Genomic DNA, 19,067 nt, shown 5'->3' on the forward strand with positions numbered 1-19,067 from the left:
AGGGCTGGGATCGGGGCTGGGATCAGAGCTGGGATCGGGGCTGGGATCAGAGCTGGGATCAGAGCTGGGATCAGGACTGGGATCGGGGCTGGGATCGGGGCTGGGATTGGGGTCGGAGTTGAAGTTTGGATCAGGACCAGGGTCGGGATCACAGTGGGAATTGAGGTGCGGGTTGGGTTCGGGATTGGAATCGGGATTGGGGTGGAGGTTGGGATCTGGACCGGGACAGAACTGGGGGTGAGGGGTCGGGATAGGGGATGGGATCGGGGTGAGAATCGGGGTGGGGACCGGGATCAGCACCGGGATTGGGCTCCAGGTTTTAGGTCGGGACTGAAGTTGGGCTCAGGGTCAGGGTAAGGACTGGGATCATGGTTGGAGTCAGATTCAGGGTCAGGGTTGGGATCAGAATCAGGATCAGAATCGGGATCAGGATCAGGATCAGAATCAGGATCAGGACTGGGAGTGGAGTTGGGATCAGTGTGCCTGGGTTGGGATTGGTGTGTTGGGGTTGGGATTGGTGTGTCTGGGTTGGGATTGGTGTGTTTGGGTTGGGATTGGTGTGTTGGGGTTGGGATTGGTGTGTCTGGGTTGGGATTGGTGTGTTGGGGTTGGGATTGGTGTGTTGGGATTGGTGTGTTGGGTTGGGATTGGTGTTGGGGTGGGGTCAGAGCCCAGACTGGGGTTGGGATTGGTGTGTTGGGGTTGGGATTGGTGTGTTGGGTTGGGATTGGTGTGTCGGGGTTGGGATTGGTGTGTTGGGTTGGGATTGGTGTGTTGGGGTTGGGATTGGTGTGTTGGGTTGGGATTGGTGTGTTGGGTTGGGATTGGTGTGTTGGGATGGGATTGGTGTGTTGGGATTGGGATTGGTGTGTTGGGGTTGGGATTGGTGTGTTGGGTTGGGATTGGTGTGTTGGGGTTGGGATTGGTGTGCTGGAGTTGGGATTGGTGTGTTGGGTTGGGATCAGTGTGTTGGGGTTGGGATTGGTGTGTTGGGGTTAGGATCTGTGTGTCTGGGTTGGGATTGGTGTTGGGATGAGGTTGGGATTGGTGTTGAGGTTGGGATCAGTGTGTTGGGGTTGGGATCAGTGTCTGGGTTGGGATTGGTGTTGGGATGGGGTCAGAGCCCAGACTGGGGTTGGGATTGGTGTTGGGATGAGATTGGTGTGTTGTGGTTGGGATTGGTGTGTCTAGGTTGGGATTGGTGTGTTGGGATTGGTGTCTGGGTTGGGATTGGTGTTGGGATGGGGTCAGAGCCCAGACTGTGATCAGGATTGGTGTTGGGGTGGGGTTGGGATCAGTGTCTGAGTTGGGATTGGTGTTGGGATGGGGTCAGAGCCCAGACTGGGGTTGGGATTGGTGTTGGGGTGGGGTTGGGATGAGTGTGTTGGGGTTGGGATTGGTGTTGGGATGGGGTCAGAGCCCAGACTGTGATCAGGATTGGTGTTGGGTTTGGGATCAGTGTCTGGGTTGGGATCGGTGTTGGGATGGGGTCAGAGCCCAGACTGGGGTCAGGATTGGTGTTGGGATGGGGTCAGAGCCCAGACTGGGGTCAGGATTGGTGTTGGGATTGGTGTTGGGTTTGGGATCAGTGTCTGAGTTGGGATTGGTGTTGGGATGGGGTCAGAGCCCAGACTGTGATCAGGATTGGTGTTGGGATGGGGTCAGAGCCCAGACTGGGGTTGGGATTGGTGTTGGGATGGGGTCAGAGCCCAGACTGGGGTCAGGATCGGTGTTGGGATGGGGTCAGAGCCCAGACTGTGATCAGGATTTTCCAACCCAAACCATTCCCATTTCCATGCAGCTGAGCCGTGATTCCTGCCCAGCTCCCTGCCAGGCTGTCCCCTGCCCTGCACCAGCACACCCATTCCCATTCCCTGTGGGGTCCCTGCTCCCTGCCTGGCACCTTCCAGGCTGTTGTTGATCCCCCACCATGGAGGGGGGGGATTCCCGATTCCTGCACCTGCACCAGCCCATCCGCGACCTCACCAAGAACTGGGAGGTGGACGTGGCCTCCCAGCTGGGGGAGTACCTGGAGGAGGTAACAGGGACACCCCTCAGCCCCTTCCCTGAGCCCAAACCCTGCTGGGCTCAGCCTGGCCCTGCTGCCTCCCCCAGCTGGATCAGATCTGCATCTCCTTCGACAACGGCAAAACCACCATGAACTTCATGGAGGCAGCGCTGCTGATCCAGGGCTCTGCCTGCATCTACAGCAAGAAGGTGAGGCACAGGGGGTGCCAGTCCCATCCCAGTCCTGTTCTGTGATCCCAGTCCCATCCCAGTCCCATCCCAGTCCCATCCCAGTCCCATCCCAATGCCATCCCAGTCCTGTTCTGTATCCCTGCCTCATCCCAATCCTGTGCCAGGCTCATTCTGTGATCCCTACCCCATCCCAGTCCCATCTCCATCCTGTTCTGTATTTCCTGCCCCATCCCAATCCTGTTCTGTGATCCCTGCCCCATCCCAGTCCCATCCCAGTCATGTTCTGTGATCCCTGCCTCATCCCAATTCCATCCCAATTCCATCCCAATCCTGTTCTGTATCCCAGTCCCATCCCAGTCCCATCCCAATCCCATCTCAATCCTGTTCTGTGATCTCTGCCCCATCCCAATCCCATCCCTACCCCATCTCAATCCTGTTCTGTGATCCCTGCCCCATCCCAATCCTGTGCCAGGCTCATTCTGTGATCCCTGCCCCATCCCAATCCCATCTCAGTCCTGTTCTGTGATCCCTGCCCCATCCCAATCCTGTGCCAGGCTCATTCTGTGATCCTTGCCCCATCCCAATCCCATCCCAATCTCATTCTGTGATCCCTGCCCCATCCCAATCCTACTCTGTATCCCTGCCCTATCCCAGTCCCATCCCAATCCTGTTCTGTATCCCTGCCCCATCTCTGCCCCATCCCAATCCCATCTCAATCCTGTTCTGTGATCCCATTCCCATCCCATTCCCGTCCCAGTCCCATCCCAATCCTGTTCTGTATCCCAGCCCCATCCCAATCCTGTTCTGTGATCCCTGCCCCATCCCAATCCCATCCCAATTCTGTTCTGTGATCCCTGCCCCATCCCAATCCCAATCCCATTCTGTATCCCTGCCCCATCCCTGCCCCATCCCAATCCCATCCCAATCCTGTTCTGTGATCCCTGCCCCATCCCAATCCCATCCCAATCCCATTCTGTGACCTCTGCCCCATCCCAATCCCATCCTAATCCCATACCAATCCCATCCCAATCCCATTCTGTGATCCCTGCCCCTTCCCAATCCCATGCCAATCCCATCCCAATCCCATCCCTGCCCCATCCCAATCCCATCCCAGTCCCATCCCAATCCATCCCCATCCTGTTCTGTGATCCCTGCCCCATCCCAGTCCCATCCCATTCCCATTTTGTGATCCCTGCCCCATCCCAATCCCTTCCCAATCCCATCCCAGTCCCATCCCAGTCCTGTTCTGTATCCCTGCCCCATCCCAATCCCATCCCAGTCCCATCCCAATCCCATTCTGTGATCCCAGCCCCATCCCAATCCCATCCCAATCCCATTCTGTGATCCCTGAGCTGCCCCAAGTCCATGGGCCCACCCCAGAATTCCCCCTTGGCTCCAAATCATTAATGGGATGAAGGAATTTCTGCTCACCCTTCCCAAATTTGATCCCTTTGTGGGTGCTGGCAGCCCTGGGGCAGAGCAGGAATTTTGCTGTTCTCCAGTTTTTTTCCTGAGGGTGGGATATAAAATCTGGTTTTGTGGGATGTTGGATGTTTTGGACCACACAATCCTGGAATGGTTTGGGTGGGAAGGGCCCTCAAAGCTCACCCATGGGCAGGGACCCTCCCACTGCCCCAGGCTGCTCCAAACTCCAGGGATGTCCCCAAGTCTGCCCTTGGAATGGCTGGAAAAAGGGGAAAAGAGCAACAAAACCCCCTGGGAGGATGGGAGGGGTGGAGGGGCTTTCCCAGGAGCTGCTGCCCCTGTCCCAGCTCCAGGTGCTGTTTTCCAGGTGGAACACCTGTACATGCTGGTCTGCCAGGCACTGGACTGCATCTCCAACAAAAAGTGAGTGGGATTTAGTGGGATTTCCCCTTCCCAGAGGGATTTCCCCTTCCCAGAGAGGATTTCTGCTCCCCAGAGGGAATTTTCCCCTTTCCCAGAGAGGATTTTCCCTTTCCCAGAGAGGATTTCCCCTTCCCAGAGAGGATTTTCCTCTTCCCAGAGGGGATTTCCCCTCCCCAAAGGGAATTTTCCCTTCCCAGAGAGGATTTTCCCTTCCCAGAGAGGATTTCCCCTTCCCAGAGAGGATTTTCCCCTTCCCAGAGAGAATTTCCCCTTCCCTGAGAGGATTTCCCCTTCCTAGAGAGGATTTCCCCTTCTAAGAGAGGATTTCCCCTTTCCCAGTGGGAATTTTCCCTCCCCATAGGGGGATTTTTCCCTCCCCAGAGGAAATTTTCCCCTTCCCAGAAGGAATTTTCCCCTCCCCAAAGGGAATTTTCCCCTTCCTAGAGAGGATTTTCCCCTCCCCAGAGAGGATTTTCCCCTTTCCCAGAAGGAATTTTCCCTCCCCAGAGAGGATTTCCCCTTCCCAGAGGGAAATTTTCCCCATTCCCAGAGGGAATTTCCCCTTCCCGTAGAGGATTTTCCCTTCCCAGAAGGAATTTTCCCTCCCCAGAGAGGATTTCCCCTTTCCCAGAAGGAATTTCCCTCCCCAGAAAGCATTTCCCTTTCCCAGAGGGAATTTCCACATGACCACAAACAACCCCCCATGTTTTGGGGTTCCCCCAGCCCAGGGCAGGCTGCAGGGAGCCTTTCCCCCCTGCCATGGATCCTTGTCCTGTTTGTCCCCAGGAGGCAGAGGCTGCCCTGCTCCGTGGGGCCCGACGGGCGCGACGCCGACGCCACCTTCACGGACAGGGAGCAGGAGGTGAGGGGGCTGTGCCCTGTCCTGTGCTGTCCTGTGCTGTCCTGTCCTCCTCAGTGTCCCCTGCCCTGGGGTGACACTCCTGTCCCGTTCCTGGCAGTTCCTGTCCCTGGATGACATCCCAGAAACCAGCCAGGCCCGGGTGGACACCAAGAGGAGTCAGCAGGTCGCTGTAAGAGGAGCCAGTTCTGTTTTGTGTGTTTTTATTTCTCATTTTCTTTCTTTTCCTGCTCTGTTTGCCACTTATTTTCCTCTTTTTATTTCTCTGTTTATTTCTCCTTCCTCCACTTCTTACTCCTTATCTCCTTCTTTTTATTCCTACCTTTCCCTCCTTTTATTCCTTTTCTCTTTTTGTCCTTCCTTTTCTCTCTTTTCTCTTTTTTATCCCTCCCTTTCCCTCTTCTTTTCTCTCTTTTTTTGTTCTTCCATTTTTTCTTTTTCTCCCTCTTTTTTTTCCCTCCTTTTCTCCCTTTTCTCTTTTTTATCTCTCCCTTTCTCTCTCCTTTTCTGTCTTTTTTTGTTCTCCCACTTTTTCTTTTTCTCTCTCTTTCTCTCTCTCTTTTTATGTCTTTCATCTCCTTTTCTCTCTGTTTTCTCACTCCTTTTATTCTTGTCTTCCCCCTCATTTTCTTCTTTTCTCTCTTTTATCTATTTTTTTTATCCTTGTCTTTTCCTCCTTTTCTCTTTCCTTTTTTTTCCTCCTTTTATCCCTATTTTTTTCCTCCTTTTCTCTCTTTTATCTGTTTTTTTATCCTTGTCTTTCCCCTCCTTTTCTCTCTTTTATCTGTTTTTTATTCCTATCTTTTCCCTCCTTTTCTCTTTCGTTTTTCTCCTTTTCTTTCTTTTCTCCCTCTTTTAATCTTTCTCTTTCCCCTCCTTTTCTCTCTCCCTTTTCTCCCTCCTTTTATCCCTATTTTTTTCCTCCTTTTCTCTCTTTTATCTGTTTTTTTATCCCTGTCTTTTTCCTCGTTTTCTCTTTCATTTCCTCTCCTTTTCTTTCTTTTCTCCCCCTTTCAATCTCTCTTTTTCCCCTCCTCTCCCCTTTTTCCTCCTTTTCTCCCTTTTTTCCTCCCTCCTTTTCTCTCTCCCTTTTCTCCCTCCTTTTATCCCTGTCTTTTTCCTCCTTTTCTCTCTTTTATCTGTTTTTTATTCCTATCTTTTTCCTCCTTTTCTCCTTTTCTCTCTTTTATATTTTTTTATCCTTGTCTTTCCCCTCCTTTTCTCTTTCCTTTTTCTCCTTTTCTTTCTTTTCTCCCTCTTTCAATCTTTCTTTTTCCCCTCCTTTTCTCTCTCCCTTTTCTCCCTCCTTTTATCCCTATTTTTTTCCTTCTTTTCTCTCTTTTATCTGTTTTTATATTCCTGTCTTTCCCCTCCTTTTCTCTTTCCTTTTTCTCCTTTTCTTTCTTTTCTCCCTCTTTTAATCTTTCTCTTTTCCCTCCTTTTTTCCCTATTTTTTTCCTTCTTTTCTCTCTTTTATTTTTTTTATCCCAGTCTTTCCCCTCCTTTTCTCTTTCATTTCCTCTCCTTTTCTTTCTTTTCTCCCCCTTTCAATCTCTCTTTTTCCCCTCCTTTTCTCTCCCCTTTTTCCTCCTTTTCTCCCTTTTTTCCTCCCTTTTTTTCTCCCTCATTTCCCCCTTTCTCCCCCCATGGCTCCGTTTTCCCAGCTGAGTCCAGCGGGGGTGGTGGCCCTGGGGACAGTGGGGACAGTGCCACCTTTGCCAGGCCCTGTGCCACCTCCCTGTCCCCTGCCAGGCTGTGACCATTGTCCCCCTGACCCCGATGTCCCTGGAGGCGCCGGACGAGGGCGAGAAGGAGGAGGATCCGCTGATGAGGTGCCAGGGCTGGCATTGTCCCTTGTCCCCTGTCCCCTGCTGGGATTGTCCCCTGTCCCTGCTGGGATTGTCCCTTGTCCCTGCTGGGATTGTCCCTTGTCCCCTGTCCCCTGCTGGGATTGTCCTGTGTCCTGCTGGGATTGTCCCTTGTCCCCTGTCCCTGCTGGGATTGTCCCTTGTCCCCTGCTGGGATTGTCCCTTGTCCCCTGCTGGGATTGTCCCTGCTGGGATTGTCCTGTGTCCCTGCTGGGATTGTCCCCTGTCCCCTGTCCTGTGTCCCTGCTGGGATTGTCCCCTGTCCCATGTCCCTGCTCCAGTCCCTCTGGGATTGTCCCCTGTCCCTGCTGGGATTGTCCCCTGTCCCCTCCCTGCTGCAATTGTCCCTGGCTGGGATTGTTCCTTCTCCCATGTCCCCTCCCTGCTCCAGTTGGGATCCCTGGCTGGGACTGTCCCTGCTGGGATTGTCTCCTGTCCCCTCCCTGTTCCAGTCCCTTCTGGGATTGTCCTTGCTGGGATTGTCCCCTGTCCCCTGCTCCAGTCCCTGCTGGGATTGTCCTGTGTCCTGCTGGGATTGTCCCCTGTCCTTGCTGGGATTGTCCCCTGCCCCCTGTCCTGTGTCCCTGCTGGGATTGTCCCCTGTCCCCTGCTCCAGTCCCTTGGGATTGTCCCCTGTCCCCTGCTCCAGTCCCTGCTGGGATTGTCCCCTGTCCTTGCTGGATTGTCCCCTGTCCCCTCCCTGTCCCCTGCCCTGCTCCCCCAGGACCCCTCAGACACACCCCCCATTCCCGCTGGGCTCTGTGAGGAGCAGGGCATTGCCATGAGTGCAGGGACACCCAGAGCGGCTGGGAGGGCGGGGCTGGCCCTGGTGACAGCGTGGGGACAGTGTGGGGACAGCGTGGGGACAGTCCCTGCTGTTCCCCAGCCGCCAGGGGGAGGTGCTGGCCGGCCGCAGGGATTTCCGCATGAACGTCTCCAGCCAGCACGCGTCGGGAACCTTCCTGCAGGACCCCGCGGGGCTGTCCCCTGCTGGAATGTCCCCTCCCGGGCTGTCCCCTGCCAGGATGGCCCCTCCCCTGCACGAGCAGGGCACAGGTACAGGGGAGTCAGGGTGTCACTGTCACTGTCCCTGTCACTGCTGGGGGCTCAGCTGGCACTGTCACTGTCACTGCTGGGAGCTCAGCTGGCACTGTCACTGTCACTGTCACTGCTGGGAGCTCAGCTGGCACTGTCACTGTCACTGTCACTGTCCCTGCAGCAGCTCCAGGATCCACTCCCAGCGCTGGCACCGTGGTGAGGGCACTGAGCTTCTGTGAGGAGCCAGGTGAGGGTGGCACTGCCCAGGGCTGTCCCTGTGCTGTCCCCAGGGCTGTCCTGGTGTCACACAGCTGTCCCCAGGGCTGTCTGCTGTCCCTGTGCTGTCCCCAGAGCTGTCCTGCTGTCCCCAGGGCTGTCCTGGTGTCCCTGTGCTGTCCCAGAGCTGTCCCACAGGTGTCCCTGTGCTGTCCCCAGGGCTGTCCTGCTGTCCCACAGGTGTCCCTGTGCTGTCCCCAGGGCTGTCCTGCTGTCCCACGGGTGTCCCAGGGCTGTCCTGCTGTCCCCAGGTGTCCCACAGGTGTCCCTGTACTGTCCCCAGGGCTGTCCTGCTGTCCCTGTGCTGTCCCCAGGGCTGTCCTGTCCCACAGGTGTCCCTGTGCTGTCCCCAGGGCTGTCCTGCTGTGCCTGTGCTGTCCCCAAGGCTGTCCTGCTGTCCCTGTGCTGTCCCAGGGCTGTCCTGCTGTCCCTGTGCTGTCCCCAGGGCTGTCCTGCTGTCCCCAGAACTGTCCTGCTGTCCCCAGGGCTGTCCCCAGAACTGTCCTGCTGTCCCCAGGGCTGTCCTGCTGTCCCCCAGCTGTCCCTGTGTCCATCCTGCTGCTGCAGAGGAGGGTGAAGGATGAATCCATCCCTGACAGGAACAGGGAACAGGGACATGAGCAGAGGGATTTTGGGGAATTCCCTCCCTGGCCCAGGCAGTCCCTGTCCCTGCAGGGGTGTGACCTCCCTGGGGAGGTGGCACTTGGGGACAGGGGCAGTGCTGGCCCTGGCAGTGCTGGGATTTGGGCTCTGAGGGATTTCCCAACCCAACCCTGCCCCACTGGCTGGCAGGAGAGGCTCTGGGGGGTTCCTTGGCAGGCAGGGTGGGACTGGGGGGTCCTGGAGCTCCTGCAGCCCCTGCCCATCCCCCCTCAGGAGCTGCTGACGATGACGACGCTGCCGGGGCCCTGGGGCAGGACATGGAGGTGACACCGGGCCAGGAGGAGCACATCGAGGCACAGAGGGTGGGTGAGGGCAGGGCCTGGGGGGGCTGTCTGTGCTGCTTCCCTGGAGCCCCCAAATCCTTCCCTGGAGTCCTGGAACCCTTCACTCCTTCCCTGGATCCTTGGAGCCTCCCACTCCTTCCCTGGAGCCCCCAATCCTTCCCTGGATCCCTGGGAACCTTCACTCCTTCCCTGGAGTCCTGGAACCCTTCACTCTTTCCCTGGAGCCCCAATCCTTCCCTGAAACTCCTCACTCCTTCTCTGGAGCCCCAATCCTTCCCTGGAGTCCTGGAACCCTTCACTCCTTCCCTGGATCCCCCCACTCCTTCCCTGGATCCCCAATCCTTCCCTGGAGCCCCAATCCTTCCCTGGAGTCCTGGAACCCTTCACTCCTTCCCTGGATCCCCCCACTCCTTCCCTGGATCCCCAATCCTTCCCTGGAGCCCCAATCCTTCCCTGGAGCCCCAATCCTTCCCTGGAGCCCCAATCCTTCCCTGGAACCCCTAATCCTTCCCTGGATCCCTGGAGCCCCTTGATCCTTCCCTGGAGCCCCCCACTCCTTCCCTGGATCCCTGGAGCCCCTCACTCCTTCCCTGGATCTCTGGATACCCCTTGTTCCTTCTCTGGATCCCTGGAGCCCCCCCACTCCTTCCCTGAAACCCTGGAGCCCCTTGATCCTTCCCTGGAGCCCCCACTCCTACCCTGGAGCCCCTTGTTCTTTCCCTGGGTCCCTGGATACCCCCACCCCTTGCCTGGATCCCCCCACTCCTTCCCTGGAGCCCTGGAACCCCCCACCCCTCACTGTCCCTCTCTGTCCCTCACTGTCCCTCTCTGTCCCTCTCTGTCCCTCTCTGTCCCTCCCTGTCCCTCACAGTCCCTCCCTGTCCCTCCCTGTCCCTCACTGTCCCTCTGTGTCCCCCAGAGCACGCCCCGGACCCGGGGGTACATCCTGCGGGACAGAGCCCCCAGGCAGGAACCCAAACCCCAGAGCAAGGTAAGGGGGGAACTGGGGCCAGGGAGATCCCAAATCCCAAATCCCTGGGACAGCCCAGAGCCCCTGGGACAGCCCAGAGCCCCTGGGACAGCCCAGAGCCCCTGGCCATGCTGTCCCCTCTGTGCCAGGAGGAGCCCAACCCGTGGCAGAGCCTCGATCCCTTCGGAGACTCCGAGGAGAAGCCCTTCAGGAAAGGTGATTCTGGGAGAGCTGGGGAGCTCTGGGACAGCAGGGACAGCTGTGCTGGTCATTGATTCCTGGCCACGTGTCCCTCAGTGTCACCAGCCCCTTGGGAGGGTCGCTGGCCCCAACTGGGTCATTCCCAGTCCCACTGGACATCATCAAATGTCCCTGTCCCCAATGGGGTTATTCCCAGCCCCTCTGGACATCCTCAGTGTCCCTGTCCCCAGTTTGGTCATTCCCAGCCCTACAAGGACATCATCAAATGTCCCTGTTCCCACACTGGGTCATTCCCAGCTCCTCTGGACATCCTCAGTTGTCCCTGTTCCCACTTGGGTCATTCCCAGCCCTACAGGACATCCTCAGGTGTCCCTGTCCCCCTGGACATCCTCAAGTGTCCTTGTCCCCAGTGGGGTCAGTCCCAGCCCCCTTGGACATCCCCAAGTGTCCCTGTCCCCAGTTGGGTCATTCCCATCCCCCCTGGACATCCCCAAGTGTCCCTGTCCCCAGTTGGGTCATTCCCATCCCCCCTGGACATCCCCAAGTGTCCCTGTCCCCAGTTGGGTCATTCCCATCCCCCCTGGATATCCTCAGGTGTCCCTGTCCCCAGCTGGGCGTCCCTGTCCCCAGTTTGGTCATTCCCAGCCCTACAAGGACATCCCCAAGTGTCCCTGTCCCCAAACTGGGTCATTCCCAGTCCCCCTGACGTCCTCAGGTGTCCCTGTCCTCAGTTGGGTGTCCCTGTCCCCAGCTGGGTCATTCCCATCCCCTCTGGACATCCCCAAATATCCCTGTCCCCAGTTGGGTGTCCCTGTCCCCACTTGGGTCATTCCCAGCCCCACTGGACATCCCCAAGTGTCCCTGTCCCCAGCTGGGTGTCCCTGTCCCCAGTGGGGTGTCCCTGTCCCCAGCTGGGTCATTCCCTGTCCCCATCTGGGTGTCCCTGTCCCCAGCTGGGTCATTCCCAGTCCCACACTGGGTCATTCCCAGCCCCACTGGACATCCTCAGGTGTCCCTGTCCCCATTTGGGTGTCCCTGTCCCCAGCTGGGTCATTCCCTGTCCCCAGCTGGGTGTCCCTGTCCCCAGCTGGGTCATTCCCTGTCCCCAGCTGGGTGTCCCTGTCCCCAGCTGGGTCATTCCCAGCCCCTCCTGGTGTCCCCTCCCCCCATGTCACCCCTGTCACCTGCAGGGAGGCCCTTCCTGGTGCCACAGGGCCTGGATGACATCGTTGGAGGCAAGAGGAAGAGGAGGGGCCCGAGGAAGCTGCAGGATTTCATGAGATGGTTCTCTGCAGCCTGTGAGTGATTTCAAAACCTTTAACAGGATTGAACAGCCCTGGGGACACTTGGGGACAGGCAGGGGTGGCCTTGGCAGTGCTGGGGGGACTCCCTGGGCTCAGAGGGATTTTCCAGCTTTGATAAATCCGTGGAATTCCCACCCAATGATTATTCCTGGTCTGCTCCCCCCAGACAACAACGTCACCGAGGAGAAAACCAGGAGGAGGGGTCCCAGCTTCGCAGGTGAGGGCAGGGCAGGGAGGGGAAGGGACTGGTCCTGCAGTGGGGAGGGCATGGAGAGAAAGGGCACCCCAAAACTGGGGGAAAGGGGATGCTGGGAAGGGTCTGTGCTTTTGGGGGGTGCAGAGGGGCCATCCCAAATCCCTGTTCCCAAATCCCTGTTCCCAAATTCCAAATGCCTGTTCCTATTCCCGATCCCAAATCCCTGTTCCCAATCCCCATTCCCAAATCCCCATTCCCATTCCCTGTTCCCAAATCCCCATTCCCAATCCCTGATCTCAAATCCCAAATCCCCATTCCCATTCCTTGATCCCAAATCCCCATTCCCATTCCCAAATCCCCATTCCCATTCCCTGATCCCAAATCCCAAATCCCTGATCCCAAATCCCCATTCCCAATCCCTGATCCCAAATCCCCATTCCCTGATCCCAAATCCCCATTCCCATTCCCTGATCCCAAATCCCCTTTCCCAAGTCCCTGTTCCCCGTTCCCAATCCCCTATTCCCATTCCCAAACTCCCATTTCCAATTGCTGATCCCAAATCCCCATTCCCAATCCCCATTCCCATTCCCAAATCCCCATTCCCATTCCCAAATCCCCGTTCCCATTCCCTGATCCCAAATCCCAAATCCCCATTCCCATTCCCATTCCCAAATCCCCAATCCCCATTCCCATTCCCAGACCTGGAGGTGCTGTACTGGCGGCACTTCAAGGAGCGGGCGGCGGCGCACAGGAAGCTCCGGAGCTCCAGGGTGAGTGGGGTGGGGTGGGCTGGGGTGGGGGCTGCCTTGGGGGCTCCAGCTGCCCCTTCCCACATCTGGGGGGGCTCAGGGGGGGCTCAGGGCTGGATTTTCCCCCAGGAGCCGCGGTGGGAGCCGGAGCGGGAGCCGGAGCCGGAGCTGGAGTTGGAACCGGAGCGCGGGGCTGACGGCGAGGAAGGGGCAGGTGCTGGAACCCAAACCCCAAATCCCCTGCCTGGGGTTCCTCTCCTCCCCTCCTGGGGGTCTGGGGAGAGGTCCCAGACCGATGTGGGGGTCCCAGGGGACACTGAGGGGGTGCCAGGGGACACTGAGCGCTGTCCCCATCCCGGCAGACGATGATTTTGTGGAGCACGAGGACGTGGAGCCTGAGGCGGTGCCTGAGGAGCTGAGGGAAGGATCCCTGGGTGAGCTGCTGCCCCTTCCCCCCCAAATCCCCTCCCTGTCTGTCCCTGAGGGTCCCCTGTCCCTGAGGGTCCCCTGTCCCTGTCCCTGGGTGCTGTCCCCCACCCTGGTGACCCCTTTTCCCACAGACCCCCCTGAATTCGGATACGAGGAGCTGGTGCGCAAGAACGTGGTAGGTGCTGCTGTGGGGGTGACTGCAGAGGGTGGGGGTGACTCCAGGAGTTCTGGGGTGTCCCCAGCAGTGCTGGGTGTCCCCAGCAGTGCCAGCCTGTCCCCATGCCTGTCCCTGTGTCCCCAGGAGCTGTTCATTGCCAGCTCCCAGAAGTTCGTGCAGGAGACGGAGCTGTCCCGGCACATCCGGCACTGGCAGGAGCACGTGAAGCCTCTGCTGCAGGAGCAGGCAGGGCCCGGGAGGGCTGGGACCCCTGGGAGGGGCTGGGCTGGGACCCCCGGGGTGGGCTGGGACCCCTGGGATGGGCTGGGATTATCCAGGATGGGCTGGGACCCCTGGGATGGGCTGGGATCACCTGGGGTGGGCTGGGACCCCTGGGATGGGCTGGGATTATCCAGGATGGGCTGAGACCCCTGGGATGGGCTGGGATTATCCAGGATGGGCTGGGACCCCTGGGATGGGCTGGGATTATCCAGGATGGGCTGGGACCCCTGGGATGGGCTGGGATTATCCAGGATGGGCTGGGACTCCCTGGGATGGGCTGGGACCCCCAGGGTGGGCTGGGATTATCCAGGACGGACTGGGACCCCTGGGCTGGGCTGGGCTGGGCTGGGACCCCTGGGAGGGGCTGGGCTGGGACCCCTGGGCTGAGCTGGGATTATCTAGGATGGGCTGGGATTATCTAGGATGGGCTGGGACTATGTGGGCTGAGCTGGGACCCCCTGAGATGGGCCAGGACCCCTGGGATGGGCTGGGCTGGGACCCCCAGGATGAGCTGGGACCCCCGGGCTGGGCACTGCTGAGCCCCTCTGCCCACACCTGAGCCCCCTGTACCCACCCCAGAGTGCCCAGACTGATCCCCCCTGACCTTCCCTGCCCACCCTGCCCCTCCCTGTGCCCCCACACCTGCAGGAATCCTGTGCTGCCTTCAATGTCTGAGCCTGTGGGGTGGCACTGACCAGTGGCACTCCCTGTCCCCTCCCTGTCCCCAGGAGATCTGTGTCCATGGGAACAAGATGGCACTGACCAGTGGCACTCCCTGTCCCCTCCCTGTCCCCAGGAGATCTGTGTCCATGGGAACAAGATGGCACTGACCAGTGGCACTCCCTGTCCCCTCCCTGTCCCCTCCTGTCCCCAGGAGATCTGTGTCCATGGGAACAAGATGGCACTGACCAGTGGCACTCCCTGTCCCCTCCCTGTCCCCTCCTGTCCCCAGGAGATCTGTGTCCATGGGAACAAGATGGCACTGACCAGTGGCACTCCCTGACCCCTCCCTGTCCCCTCCTGTCCCCAGGAGGAGCGTGCCCCGTTCGATGTCCGTGCCTATGGCCTGGCACTGACCAGTGGCACTCCCTGTCCCCTCCTGTCCCCAGGAGAGCCGTGCCCTGTTCGATGTCCGTGCCTATGGGCAGGCCCTGACCAGTGGCACTCCCTGACCCCTCCCTGTCCCCTCCTGTCCCCAGGAGGACCGTGCCCCGTTCGATGTCCGTGCCTATGGCCTGGTACTGACCAGTGGCACTCCCTGACCCCTCCCTGTCCCCAGGAGATCTGTGTCCATGGGAACAGGCTGGGACTGACCAGTGGTACTCCCTGTCCCCTCCCTGTCCCCAGGAGAGCCGTGCCCCGTTCGATGTCCGAGCCTATGGCCTGGCCCTGACCAGTAGCACTCCCTGACCCCTCCCTGTCCCCTGGAGGACTGTGCCCCGTTCGATGTCTGTGCCTATGGGCAGGCCCTGACCAGTGGCACTCCCTGTCCCCTCCTGTCCCCAGGAGAGCCGTGCCCCATTCTGTGTCCATAACAGGCTGGCACTGACCAGTGACACTCCCTGTCCCCTCCTGTCCCCAGGAGAGCCGTGCCCCGTTCTATGTCCGTGCCTATGGCCTGGCACTGACCAGTGGCACTCCCTGACCCCTCCCTGTCCCCTCCTGTCCCCAGGAGAGCCGTGCCCCGTTCGATGTCCGTGCCTATGGGGTGGCACTGACCAGTGACACTCCCTGTCCCCTCCTGTCCCCAGGAGAGCCGTGCCCCGTTCGATGTCCGTGCCTATGGCCTGGCACTGACCAGTGACACTCCCTGACCCCTCCCTGTCCCCTGCTGTCCCCAGGAGGAGCGTGCCTCGTTCGATGTCCGTGCCTATGGCCTGGCACTGACCAGTGACACTCCCTGTCCCCTCCCTGTCCCCAGGAGGACCGTGCCCCATTCGATGTCCGTGCCTATGGCCAGTCCCTGACGCAGCGCTGTGCCGAGCCGGGCCGCTGGCACTCCCTGTCCCCTCCCTGTCCCCAGGAGATCTGTGTCCATGGGAACAGGCTGGGACTGACCAGTGGCACTCCCTGTCCCCTGCTGTCCCCAGGAGGAGCGTGCCCCGTTCGATGTCCGTGCCTATGGCCTGGCACTGACCAGTGACACTCCCTGTCCCCTCCCTGTCCCCTGCTGTCCCCAGGAGGAGCGTGCCCCGTTCGATGTCCGTGCCTATGGCCTGGCACTGACCAGTGGCACTCCCTGACCCCTCCCTGTCCCCAGGAGGAGCGTGCCCCGTTCGATGTCCGTGCCTATGGCCAGGCCCTGACCAGTGGCACTCCCTGACCCCTCATTGTCCCCTGCTGTCCCCAGGAGGAGCGAGCCCCGTTCGATGTCCGTGCCTATGGCCAGGCCCTGACCAGTGACACTCCCTGACCCCTCCCTGTCCCCTCCTGTCCCCAGGAGGAGCGTGCCCCGTTCGATGTCCGTGCCTATGGGCAGTCCCTGACGCAGCGCTGTGCCGAGCCGGGCCGCTGGCACTCCCTGGCCAGCCTGGTGGCTGGGCAGCCCCCGTTCGAGGTGTGCCGCTACCTGCTGGCCTCACTGCAGCTGGTAAGGCTTTGGGGGGCTCCCCGGGGGGGCTGTGGCGGTGCCAGGACCCCTCAGCCACCCTGCTGTCCCCGCTGTCCCCTCCCCAGGCCAACGACGCGGAGGTGGAGCTGGCGCAGGACGCGGGGCTGGAGGCGGCGCTGGACACGGCGCGGCTGCGGCGCCTCTCGGCCCGCCCGGCCCACGAGAGGTTCCAGAACTTCCAGCTGCCCTCCCAGAGCCACCCCGACCCCCAATAAACACCCCCACCCTGAGAAGGAAAGGTCTTGGGTCACTGCAGGGGTCTGGGGGCTGCAGGGGGATCCCTGTGCCCACCCACCCTCTGTGTCTCGAGTTTTGGGGTCTGGGGGCGCTTTGGGCACCTGCACAGAGCCCCCCAGCCCATGGGGCACTGCTGGGGGGCTGCAGGGGTCCCTCCTGCCCTGGGACACTGCTGGGGGACAGTGGGGACACCCACTCAGCTCCTCCCCCTCACAGCACACACCTGGGGGTCCCCCCACCTGCCTCAGCCCTGATCATTCCTGGGGGCTGTCAGGTGTCCCCTCCCTGCCGTGTCACACCCCTGGAGGGGTGTGGGCTCTGTCAGCGCTCTGTCCCTCCCCACAGGACACACCTGGGGGATGTCAGGTGTCCCTTACCTCACCATGCCACACCCCTGGAGGGTGTGAGCTCTGTCAGGGCTTTGTCCCCTCCCACAGGACACACCTGGGGGGACATTGGGAGCTGCCAGGTGTTTCTTAACTCACCATGTCACACCCCTGGAGGGTGTGTGGGCTTTGTCCCTCCCCATGTGACACACCTGGGAGCTGTCAGGTGTCCTTTACCTCCCTATGTCACACCCCTCAGTGGGTGTGGGCTCTATCAGGGCTCTGTCCCCTCCCACAGGACACACCTGGGGGACACTGGGACCTGCCAGGTGGCCCCTCCCTGCCCTGTGCCACCCCTCAGGGGGCGTGAGCTCTATCAGGGCTCTGTCCCTCCCCCTGTGACACATCTGGGGGGCACTGGGAGCTGTCAGGTGTCCCCTCCCTGCCATGTGCCACCCCTCAGGGTGTGTGGGCTCTATCAGGGCTCTGTCCCCTCCCACAGGACACACCTGGGGGGACATTGGGTGCTGCCCTTACCTCCCCATGTCACACCCCTGGGTTCTGTCACAGCTCTGTCCCCTCCCCCTGTGACACCCCTAGGTGACACTCTGACCCGCCACCCGTCCCTCCCCACCCCGTCCCACCCCAAACCACCACACACCCCGCTCCGTGCTGGTGCCACCCCCGTTTATTCCCGTCCCGCGGGCGGCAGCGCCTCGAACGTGTCCATGTGCGCCCGCACGCTCCGCGCCAGCTCCTCGGCCGTGCGCGAGCGCCCGTAGCAATCCCTCAAAATCCCGTCGGGATCCAGCAGGAACGTCAGCACCGAGTGATCCACCACGTAATCCCCGTCGGCATCGCGGGGCCCGGCGCTCACGTACACCCGGAATTTGGCCGCGGCCTCCCGCAGCTGCTCGGGGGTCCCGGTGAGCCCCAGCAGGCGCGGGTGGAAATCCCGCAGGTACCGAGCCAGCGCCGCCTCATCGTCCCGCTCGGGATCCACCGTGACAAACACCGGCTGCACCGGCGGCAGCGCCCGGTCCCGCTCCAGCAGCTCCACGGCTCGGCTCAGCTTCTGCAGCTCCTCGGGACACACGTCGGGGCAGTGCGTGAAGCCGAAGTAGAGCAGCACCCAGCGGCCCAGCAGATCCGCCTTGCGCCGCGGTGTCCCCGACGTGTCGCGCAGCTCGAAGTCGCCTTGCCCGAGGGACAGCTCGCGAAGGTGGCGCAGGCGGCGGGCGCGCTGCTGCTGCTCCTTCTGGTGCCGCAGGTAGAGCCAGCCCGCGCTCGCCACGGCGGCCACGGCGCTCGCCACGGCCAGGCGGTGCCGCAGAGGGAGCGCCGGGGAGGGCGGCGAGGACAGGCGGCGGCTGGGGGGGCGCAGGGCTGGGCACAGCTGGGGGAGGGGGCGCAGGGAGCGCAGCATGGCTGGGAGGTGGGGAGGGGGACAGCGTCAGGGGGGCTGATCATGTGTGTGCCACCCCGAGTGTCGCCTGAGCTCCCATCCTGCCCTTACTGATGGCCTTGGACCCCAAACCCTGTCCCTAAATGGCCTCTCATCTCACCGTGTGTCCTGCTGCTCTTGGACCCCCCACTCTGATCCTCAAATGTCCCCTGACCCCCACCCTGTGTCCTGCTGCTCTTGGACCTCCAGCCCTGTCCCCTGACCCCTCATCCTGCCCCTACTGACGCCCTTGGACCCCCAACCATGCCCCCAAATGCTCCCTGTCCCCCCCCCGTGTCCTGTTGCTCTCGGACCCCCCACTCTGTCCCCCAACCCCTCATCCCTTGATGCAACCCCCTCCCACTGCCTTTGGACTCCCTTTTCTGTCCCCCAAATGCCCTGACCCCACCCCTCCTGCTGCTCTCGGACCCCCATTCTTCACCCCAAATACCCCCTGATCCCCCACCCTGTGTCCTGCTGCTCTTGGACCTCCAGCCCTGTCCCCTGACCCCTCATCCCACCCCTCCTGATGCCCTTGGACCCCCAACCCTGTCCCTAAATGCCCTCTCATCCCACCCCGTGTCCTGCTGCTCTGGGACTCCCAGACCCTCACCCCAAATGTCCCCTGCCTCCCCACCCCGTGTCCTGCTGCTCTCGGACCCCCAGACTTCACCCCAAATTCCCGCTGACCGCCCTCTGGACCCCCATCCCTGACTCCCACCCTGTCCCCGCTATTCCTGGACCCCCCTTAAACACCCCCTGCCCCCCATCACCCCCTCCCCTCCCGCCGTGTTCATTACCCGCTGACCTTTAACCTTTGCCCTGTGACCCCGCGCCCCGTCCGCCGCCGCTCACCCGGAGCGCGCGCGCGCCCCCGCTACCGGAACCGGAAATACACAGAGGGGGCGGGGCCAGAGGAAGGGGTGGGGTCACGGCGATGAGGGGGCGTGGTTTGTAAATAGCGCGGCCTGATTGTCAAAAGCGAGGGGCGTGGCCAAAAGCGTGGGGCGTGGCCAAAAGCGCGAGGCGTGGCCAAAAGAGTGGGGCGTGGCCAAAGACATGGGGCGTGGTCAATGTGACTGGAGTGGTCATTGTGAGGGGCGTGGTCAACGTGAGGGGCGTGGTC

General features: G+C 60.6%; 2 protein-coding genes across 3 annotated transcripts; one reads left to right on the forward strand and one right to left on the reverse strand.

Annotated features, from left to right (window-relative positions):
* Positions 1-1,256: 1,256 nt before the first annotated feature.
* NCAPH2 (non-SMC condensin II complex subunit H2) lies at positions 1,257-16,164 on the forward strand. 2 transcript variants are annotated; one of them, XM_033056873.2, is made up of 20 exons: positions 1,257-2,038; positions 2,116-2,217; positions 3,992-4,047; positions 4,834-4,909; positions 5,007-5,078; positions 6,659-6,738; positions 7,661-7,830; positions 7,994-8,059; positions 8,965-9,053; positions 9,955-10,026; positions 10,155-10,221; positions 11,397-11,504; positions 11,677-11,727; positions 12,406-12,476; positions 12,585-12,669; positions 12,818-12,889; positions 13,016-13,059; positions 13,186-13,287; positions 15,764-15,913; positions 16,000-16,164. In XM_033056873.2, exons 1-20 carry the CDS (start codon positions 1,931-1,933, stop codon positions 16,147-16,149), a joined length of 1,791 nt encoding a protein of 596 aa, XP_032912764.1. In that variant the 5' UTR covers positions 1,257-1,930; the 3' UTR covers positions 16,150-16,164. The 2 variants fall into 2 exon arrangements, with proteins under 2 accessions (XP_032912764.1, XP_032912765.1); XM_033056874.2 differs by having other exon boundaries at positions 7,997-8,059.
* A 1,003-nt stretch (positions 16,165-17,167) lies between these two features.
* LOC116995513 (protein SCO2 homolog, mitochondrial) lies at positions 17,168-18,831 on the reverse strand. The gene is made up of 2 exons (XM_033058307.2): positions 18,750-18,831; positions 17,168-17,925 (listed from the first exon to the last, which is right to left on the reverse strand). Exon 2 carries the CDS (start codon positions 17,921-17,923, stop codon positions 17,186-17,188), a length of 738 nt encoding a protein of 245 aa, XP_032914198.1. The 5' UTR covers positions 17,924-17,925; positions 18,750-18,831; the 3' UTR covers positions 17,168-17,185.
* Between the last annotated feature and the right edge of the window lie 236 nt (positions 18,832-19,067).

This window comes from Catharus ustulatus, chromosome 4 (genome assembly GCF_009819885.2).
Source record: "Catharus ustulatus isolate bCatUst1 chromosome 4, bCatUst1.pri.v2, whole genome shotgun sequence".
Lineage (NCBI taxonomy): Eukaryota > Metazoa > Chordata > Aves > Passeriformes > Turdidae > Catharus > Catharus ustulatus.